At 36.1% G+C, this 9,802-nt stretch overlaps 1 protein-coding gene across 1 annotated transcript in view; it reads left to right on the top strand.

The window, feature by feature from the left end:
- Positions 1–4,725, top strand: part of LOC145294260 (chitinase-like protein 3) — a 123,341-nt gene extending 118,616 nt beyond the window's left edge. Inside the window, exon 10 of the mRNA XM_080141359.1 lies at positions 4,269–4,725. Within this exon, the coding sequence (XP_079997485.1) occupies positions 4,269–4,438 (170 nt within the window). The 3' untranslated portion in view covers positions 4,439–4,725. The remainder of the gene's footprint in view (positions 1–4,268) is intronic.
- The last annotated feature ends 5,077 nt before the right edge of the window (positions 4,726–9,802 follow it).

Genomic DNA, 9,802 nt, shown 5'->3' with positions numbered 1-9,802 from the left:
TGGTGTGTTTTCAGTCAAAGGGGGAAATACGGGAGAATTCGTTGCAAAATTCTTCGCAAATAGTTTTAGTTTGTCAGATGCTGACGAAATTACTTCAGGTTATTGATGATGGTAAGGAGATAGGACTCGCTTCTGTTCAGGACTCTGTTATTCGCCTAAACTGATGGGAACCAAGCCGCTGCTCAGTTACTTTAAACTTGATGTATTGAGCATACGAATCTCTTGCATTCGTTATTATTTTTACAATGGCTGCTGGCACTCCTAAAGGTGGCTTTGGTTTTACAATATCTATTACGTTGGAAGCAATGGAAATAATGATTTCTGTAACCAAAGACGGCGGTACATTCTGGGATGAACCACAGTTGGCTGGGGTTACTTGGAGAGGATGAAGCGGTCTATAATGACAATTAACCATTCAGTCAGGTCAGATACTATAAAGGACACATTCTTTTTAAACATGGAACGCAAGGGTATATCTGATATAAATGTTCGGAAGTTATCCCAATCAGCAATAGTGTATCGATATACAGTACGATGGAAAGGTACATCATAGGAATTATTACATTTTGATTTTTATCTTAACCGAGACAACTGAGTGATCGGAAGATCCCAATGAAAACAGAAAGAAGGTTGGGCACATTTTTCAGCAAGTTGAAAGAAAACGGTCAAGGAGACTTGCATATTGTCTGTTGGAGTCAGGTATACGGGTGGGTTCGTGAACAATTTACGTTAGGTCATGGGCAATCGAGAAATTACCTCCTCTCATCATCTTCTTCGCTGACCGATAAAGAATAGACAAAGTGAAGCTTCAGAACAGATACTACACTTTGTTATTAGCCGAAATTGTGAACAAATGCAATATATTTATATAGAGCTCGTCATTTAAACTCCTCGACTTGACATTCCCAGCAACATAAGTTGGAAGAAATACATTGAAGACAATAACAATGCTGATGCAAAGAAGATGAGCTCGGGGTTATAGAAAATTACTTACCCATGAGAGTACCCTATACCTCTAGAAAGTCACCATTCACTCATGCATGGAGTATTGGTGACACATCTGGGCTGGTGTTTCTACCGTCAAAAAATAAGTCTCAAATCTAATAGGTCTCGCACTATCAACCAAGCTCCAACCTTTGTCACATCGCCGCAATGTTGCATCTCTGTACCTGTTTTAAAAGTATTTTCATGGAAGGTGCTCTGATGAACTCACAGCACTTGTTCCTCCTCGACGTACATACTCTCGTACGACTCGACAAGCAGCAAAATCCCACCCCTTCACTTTTTAGATCCTTATATGCCAGAAAGCCTTTTCTACTCTAATGCTTTCTTTCCTCGGAATGTCAGATTAATTTTAATTCCCTCCGTTTCCTGAATCCAGACTTTGTGGGCACCGTGTAGATTATGCAGCCAGACTTTGTGGACACCCTGTATATGCGTTTTTTTAGCGACATTAACAACGTTGAAACGTTTTCATATTTTTCCGCTACCTTAACGGTTTTTTAAGAGGTATAAGCTCTTTTTGTTATTCACACACACACACACACACACACACACACACACACACACACACACACACACACATATATATATATTTTTTTATTTTAATATATAATGTTATTATGTAACTCCCACCTCTCCCCTATTTTAAAAAAAAACGCGATGCAAATAAATTTAACAGAGAATAGTATTGGTCTACTTCGAAGTTTTAGTTATGTTTTGCAATAAAATTTTAACCGGATCGGTGTGCGCGCATGCGAGTGTCGACAATGTGTATTTGCAGATTAAATTTCGAATGAATTTATCGTTATGGAATATCAGATGCGCATTTAAACAACACGGTGGGGAACGTCAGACAAACTGCCATTAGTGTATTAAGCGATGCTGTTTGTGTAAACAAATCGAGCTTAGGCATTTGAACGATGTCAAAACATCGTTAATTCACTGTCTGTACAGCAGCAGAGTAGTTGTGAGAGGCCTTAACTGTCGTTTGGGCGGTCGGGTTTCAATCCTGGCTTGTCTAGCCGCACTGATGAGCTGTGATACAGCGGAACAGTACTGTATGTGGATGACTATTACGCACTCTGGGCTTATACACAGACGATCGTCAATTTAAGTGGCAATAGGCTTTTACAATGGAGGTTTGGTTAGTGCTTTCTCTCCGTCTTTCTATCCTCCTTGACTTTTCAAGACTATTTGGTGTGGTACCAGTTGATGTCGATACTTATTATTATTATTATTATTATTATTATTATTATTATTATTATTATTATTATTATATGTATTTACATAAAATTTTATATATTTATTCTCAGTATTTACTTCGACAGCGCTCAATATGTAAGTAGAGCTAAGTAGAAAGTTTTGAAAATATATATGGCAATTAAGCTACACAGAATTTTCTGTTTCATCCTCGTGAGAGATTTGTCAGGCTATTGCTTGGAATCGGTGTTACTTTGTGTTTTCATATTATTATACTGGTTTTGCTTGCCGGCCAAATCAGATTCTTTGTAATTCGCATACCCATTCATCATAGCCAATGAGCGCATGTTTATCAGACAAGGGTTCACTTGACTTCTATGTCAACTGTTTCTTTGCCCCTTTTGTCGGGAGTCGGGTTTCTCTTTCTTTGTGTTGGGAAGTGATCTAGTTATAATCGGGATGTTTTTTACATACATTTTATTTTATACCAGAGATTTTGCTAGGAAACAAATCAGATTGTTCTGCTGGATAGCAACCCCAGTAACACGGGAATATGTTTTTTATTCCATTTTCACCTCAAACAAGGTACAGTGCCACTTTAATGTAGGGGCTACTATCGACGACATAAGTTGCAGGGATGCTATTAGTTTGGTGCAAAAACGATATTGTTTTCTCACATATGTTACTTTTATATGCTATTTCTGAATTAATTCATTGATATATATATATATATATATATATATATATATATATATATATATATATATATATATATATATATATATAGTTGGTGCAATAAACAATACCGTTTTCTCATATATATTATTTTTATATATGATTTCTGAATTAATTCATTGATATATATAGCCATCTTATATATCATTTTGAAGTGCGTTTTTGCGTTTTTCTCGCTATTGAATCGTGTTATTCGTTACCGTTCTCAATCTCTCCATTCATTTTTTTTTGCAGGTTTTTCGACAAAATTCAAATCCACACGATTTTCTTGTTCCAGTTCATACTAGGCCGAAGAGCTGCAGAGACAGCACGTGATATCAATGATGAGTTTGGCTCAGGAATCACTAACGAACGTGTGGTACAACAGTGGTTCAAGAATTTTCGCAATTGTGACGATAGTCTCGGAGATCAAGACGGTCGCGGCCGGCCGACTGCGGTTGATAACATTTAAAAGCCTTAATTGAAGCCGATCCTCACAAAACCTCACGAGAAGTTGCTGTTGAACTTGATGTCGACACTTAACAGTCATTCGGCATTTAAAGCAAATGGGGAAGTCAAAAATGTTGGATTAATGGGTGCCGCATGAATTGAACTATAATCCAAAAAATTGTCGTTTTGAGGTGTCTTCTACGCTCCTTCTGTGCAACCAAAACGACTCATTTCTCAAGCGCATCTTTAGGCATTAACATATGTAAATTTGAGTTCAGCACCATGCAAAACTGCTAAATAGACATACACAGAAAATTTTGGACAAATATGGTAAAATAGTCCCAAAAATTGAGTGTTTTTATTAGCTCTAAAAAGTCCCTGGTACACAGGCAAGAGTTATCGCGAAGTATAGACAAGCAAAATTATATAGAAATCAGTTAGTTACAACTTTTTAGAAAGTTTTATAAAAATCCAAGGAATACAGAACACTGCTTTCATTGTCGCTTTCAGGTTTCGCATCATATCGGCCCAGATGAGAACCCCGACCTCACTCCGGACGAGCCAGATCGTTTCCCTGAATACTATCAGCTACAAGTGCCGAAATTGCAAAAAAAAAATAAAATAAAAAATATCGTGTTCTGGCAATCTTCGCCAACAAGTCTATGTAAACGTCTACTTGTGAAGAGTACGAAATATTTTTAAATTACTTTTGAGTTTATCCCCCGTCTCATTTCTTACTAATTTTTTTTCAGAACTCTGAATAAAGTTATTTGCAAATTGCATGAAAATAACACATGTTTGAAATTTCTCGCTTTGTTATCTTTATTCAAAACAAAACATATCCCATTATGTTTTGCTTATTTTTAATCTTTCTTTTTTCTCTCTCTTTTTTCATTTTTTAGTTGACTGCAATTATCGACTAGATGGCATCTATTACGTTCCCGGCAACTGCAAGATCTTTATAATCTGTCTGAAATCCCAGGCGTTTGTTCTGACCTGTCCGGTCAATACCCGATTCGATAGGGAGCTCAAACTTTGCAACTACAAGGACTTGGTCCCAACCTGTGCTTAGAGATTTACTAAAACCTCAATCAAACAATACAAGAACAAAAATAAAAACTACCGATAATTCCGGACTCGCTTGTGGGCGTGAGCCGGTCATAAACATTTTTCTTTCGTGTTTAAAATCTTCTGGTTGAATTGTATTCGTTTTTTTTTTTTTTCTTATAAAACGATGAAAAAATAAACGGATGCGGTTCACAGTAAAATCAACCAACCATATAATATTGTAACCGACGTTTCACATTTTTATACCGTTCATTTATAACTTTCTTTTGTAATACAACATTTTGTACTGATTTTCGGTTGTTGTTGTTGTTGTTGTTGTTGTTGTTGTTGCTGTTGTTGTTGTTTTACTCATTTTCCATTCAGAAAGTCAAAATACGTTTGAGTTTTTGTTTTTACGTAGCTTACTGTTTCATACACACACACACACACACACACACACAAAAATTAAATCACCATATACGAATTGAAAAAAAAAAAGAAAATATTCACGTTCTAATAAGATAAAAATAATTATTAACAAAAAAAAATGACTAAGTTCAGCATTCCCCCATTTAGCCCAAAAAGTCCCCAGGGGATGTCAAATCCTAGTGACAATGAACAAACAGTGCAGTTTTAGGTATTAACATAGGTAAATTTGAGTTCTGCACCATGCATAAAAAAAAAGAAATGACTAAGTCTATCATTTGCCCCCACCCCATTTAGCCCCAAAAGTCCCCAAGGCCTTAACATATTAAAATTTGAGTTCAGCACCATGCAAAACTGCTAAATAGACATACACAGAAAATTTTGGACAAATATGGTAAAATAGTGCCAAAAATGGTTTTTTTTATTAGCCCTAAAAGAGCCCCTTGGGCACGCCGAAGAGTTATCGCGAAGTATAGACAAACAAAATTATATAGAAATCAATTAGTTACAACTTTTTAGAAAGTTTTATAAAAATCCAAGACATCAATTTTTTTAATAAGCACAAAAGTGTCAATTTTAGCCATTTTAACCCGAAAGACACTCCTAGGGAGTGGGGGGGAGGCAACCGGAGTTTTCCCGGAAAATCCGTTCTGTTACTTTTTTTACTCATATCATGTTTAATGTTTGTGCAAAATTTTTTAAACGTCCAAGGCTTAGTTATTGAGAAAAGTGCAGACAGACGAACGGACGAACTGACAAGGGTGAATTTACAGGTTCACCCGCCTTTTGTCGGGGGGGGGGGGCAAAAATAAATAATCGGAAAATTTTTTTCTTGAAAGTATTAATAAAATATTTTCTGACCATTAGATTTTGCTGAAAATTACCCAAAAGCAGGATCACGTGGATATACATCTGGAAGCATAATATTTTATACTGGGAAAATTTTGGTTTCGTTCCCAGGGGTGGGGGGGGCAAAAATGGGGTAAAAATGGCGATTTTTTTTATTTTAAAGCTAGTTATGCACAGACAAGTCTGACTTCGGAATACGACCTAGCAGCGTAACTGAACGTAGCGAGATTCGAAACTAAGACACGAGATTCTGAAGTCTGCAGTTATATAACTCTCTTGCAGTTAAGTTCCTCATTTTTTTATACGTGTTATTTATTAATTTATTTATTTTGATTGCGATCTCTCTCTCTTTCTCTTTCTTTCTCTCTCTCTCTCTCTCTCTCTCTCTCTCTCTAAGAAAGATATTACCATGAAATCAAAAACATATAGCCACACTGTAAAATACAAACAAACAGAAAACTGTTTAAAATTAACTTCCCTCCTTCATTCCAAGACACTCCTTAGAATCTTCTGATAACTTGTTCAATTTCTGGAATGTTTCTACATTGGGTGCGGCTTGATTATGCAACACCTAACTTTTTGATATAATTCCTCAAACATGCATTGAATCTTAAAAGTTTTTTTATCAAAGCATTATTTTTATATAAAGACTATCATTTACTTATGCATTAAACCCTAAACATTTTGATTAAACTTACTTTTTTGTACGATAATAATTTTTTGTGCAATATGTCCGGTTAGATTATGCAAAATGTAAAAAAATGATTTTTTTTTTTTTTGCTGTTTCAAATGTTTTTATTCAACAAACACAGAATCAAAATGAATAGAACACACAATAAACTACAAAATAAAACATAGAAAATAGCTTCCTCCATTTTTTGAGGATTTTAAGAAGACGCTTGTTGACGGCAGAAGTTAGTTTTTGGACAGCACACGGCTTAATTTATCTACAGACTTCCACTACTGCATTCCAGTGAGCACCCAAGGTATTAAATTGTGTCTCATCAGCATAAATTCTCCGCTTAACGATGGGCCACAAATTTTTGATTGGGTTTAAGTCGGGGCTGTCGAAGTCCAATCCATCAATCTCCCTACCGTGAAACAGTGATCCATTAACCAATTCTGCGTGTAACGGGACTTATGTGCAGTAGCATTATCCTGCCGAAATACCAAAGATTTTCTCTCCATAAAAGTTTGATTTTTCAGCCAAGGAATGAAGAAGTCCGTAAGAAGCTGACAGTAACCCTTAGAATCAATTTTTACCCTTTGCGGCATCCTAAATCGTCCAATAATCTCATTGCCTTTGATTCCTGCCAAGAATACTATACCTACACCGCCTTGCTTTCGGCGGATGCCCGATGCAGGTGGGTGACCATTCAACATCCAACCAGACGACCATCCGTCTGGTCCATCCAGCATCGCTCGGTATTCATCAGCGAAGACAACATTCTTGAAATCCATCTTTAGATCTTGTTCAGTCCATTGAACACGATTTTCCATGTGGTTCTTGCTCAATGGAGGCTTTTTTTTCGAGCTCTTCACTTGTCGAAGACCTCGCACCTTGAAGGTTTCGACATTTGGGACGCTCAAGTTCGTAGAAAAATTTTCTTGCTAGTAGAGTGGGGTGTTCTGACCATCTCCCTGGCAATCCGACGCTTATTCCTCTCATCAAGTTTTCTGAAATGGTCTTTCCATTGATCACATATCGTTTTCTCTGTTTGAGCAAAAGCACAGTCGATTATCCGTCCGAGTTCGGTCTTTTATTTCTCTCAAATCTCTGGAATTCTCGCATTTAGTCTCGCCCTTTTTCCCATAAAACCAACCACGCCTGCCGCTTCTTCCTCTCCCAGACCCTGTGTATACAACAAACAGAACAGACTTTCTGTCTTTTGGAGATGAGTGCATTAGAAGAATTACTACCACAAGATTGTAGATATATTTTTAGTACCCGGAATTAGAATAGCGCGTTCTCTAGTTGTTTTAGTCGAGATAAGTAACGATCTGTGGCGTACCTACCGAACGGTAAGATATCAACTTTATTATTATAAGATCGTACATGAGTCTTAAGCAGTTGTTTCTTTCATCTCCCCAGTCAAAAGCACCGATGTTGGGTGAGCATACGTTTTGGGTCTGTCGGGTATGTTGGCTAAAGAAATCTGATTTTGTTGATTAGGTCACTATTTTTATAAGTTTCGTTGATTTGACATAGATTTGTTGCTTTTGGGTTTATTTTCTTCGGTTAATAAATATTGACTTAACACGTTCCTGTGAAAACTCTACTTGCTTTTGGAAATGAAGAGGAAGGCAAATTCTAAATAACAGCGGGAAGAAAGAGGGTAGCTATTCGGAGTATTAGATCTTTGGCGTTTGTCCTAATCGTATATCGATATCACTATAGTCTTCCGCCAGTAATAGAATCAACAAATTGGCAGTAAAAAGATATACATATTAATTTTATCTCTGATTTCAGCCTAATCTTCGTAATTATGCAATCACGCATATAGAGGAAGATATAAATTCTGGAAAAGAGATATTTATCCATTTTCAGGGGCTTAAATTTTATTTATATTCTCTAATAAAATAAAATGATAACGATTTTTCTCCTCGACATTATAGCTTGGAAAAAAGCACGACATAATAGCTTGGAAAAAAAGGGCCAATAGTTTTTTCTTAAATGCCCTAAAGAAAAAATGTATTGAATAAGCGTAGGTAATGAACTCAGTTTAGAACGAGATCTTAATTAATAGACAATACCTCGGCGATCGTATCTGAAAATGTTTTCTTTACAAATAAAAACAAAAAAAAAAAATACCCAGGAAACAACGTGACGTTCATAATAAAAGAGTTCCTCTATTTTTCTTTAAATAATTCTATTTTTATATTAAAGTTAATTATTCACATCAAGACCGCAGTTACCGCCTAAAAAAAAAAAACAGCAATAGTCGGTTCAAAACAGCAGTGCTAGCCACCTCCAATAAATTCCAGCTACTACCTACCACTGTCCGCCACTGCCCAATAATGACAATAATCACTTGAAATTCACAGTCAATCACCGTCATTACCGCCAGTGTCCAACAGTACTCACCACTGGATGACACTACCATACTATAGATAACAGTGTACGAATATTGAATACAAGCTATTTTATTTAAAAGCAGTCTAACACGAGCAAATTCAAGCAACCGCCCCCAAGCAGTACTAGCTACTAGTGACCATCGACACATCAAGCGAGTGCATGCCAGTGCCCAACAATTCCCGAAAGTTGAAAACAGACGATTTTAGTTCGAAGCAGTCAAATCGAGGCCGAAACTGATCATGGCCACCACTGACTGCCAGTTGAAAAGGCAGCCAGTGCCTACTAGTACACGCCAGTACCCGCCAGTAATCTCCCCAAACCAATACTTCTCACCAGTAACTCTCAAGCTGACGCTATTTTCTAGGGCTGACAACCGTAATGTAATTTGGGATGGATGGTAGCGGACTACGTTGAAACTGCCCTGATTTTGTGTCATACTTCTACCGGACAGCGCCAGTACATAAGTCCTGCTTGTCTAGATAATAACCGCAAACAGTATTTCTTAAATTTCATGTCGTATGATTGCCGTTTCTTAAAGAGCAATTAATCAAAATATATGAAATTTATGTAGGATTTCTTAAATTTCATGTATTTCGTATAATTGCTGTTTTTATGATAATAATAGTTATTCAAAATATATAGAATTTACGTATAATTACTTAAATTTCATATATGCCGTATAATTTGCGTTTCTTAAACAGTAATTATACAAAATATATAGAATTTACGCATGATTTTTTAAATTTCACATCTGCGTATAATTGCCGTTTCTTAAACAACAATTGTCTAACGTACATGAAATTTAAGTATGATTACTTAAATTTCATGTGTGTTCCTTTCTTAAACGGCAATTATTAAAAATATATAGAATTTAGTTATATTTACTTAAATTTCATATATGTTTTATAAACAGCAATTGTTCAAAATACATAGAATTTGCGTATGATTACTTAAATTTCATACATGTCGTATACTTGTCGTTTCTTAAACAGCAATTGTTCAAGATATATGAAATTTACGTATGATTGCTTAAATTCC

This window comes from Euprymna scolopes, chromosome 15, assembly GCF_053919585.1.
Source record: "Euprymna scolopes isolate OS-2025 chromosome 15, ASM5391958v1, whole genome shotgun sequence".
NCBI lineage: Eukaryota > Metazoa > Mollusca > Cephalopoda > Sepiida > Sepiolidae > Euprymna > Euprymna scolopes.
Note: the sequence above shows the minus strand (reverse complement) of the source record. Positions and strands in the feature narration are given on the sequence as shown.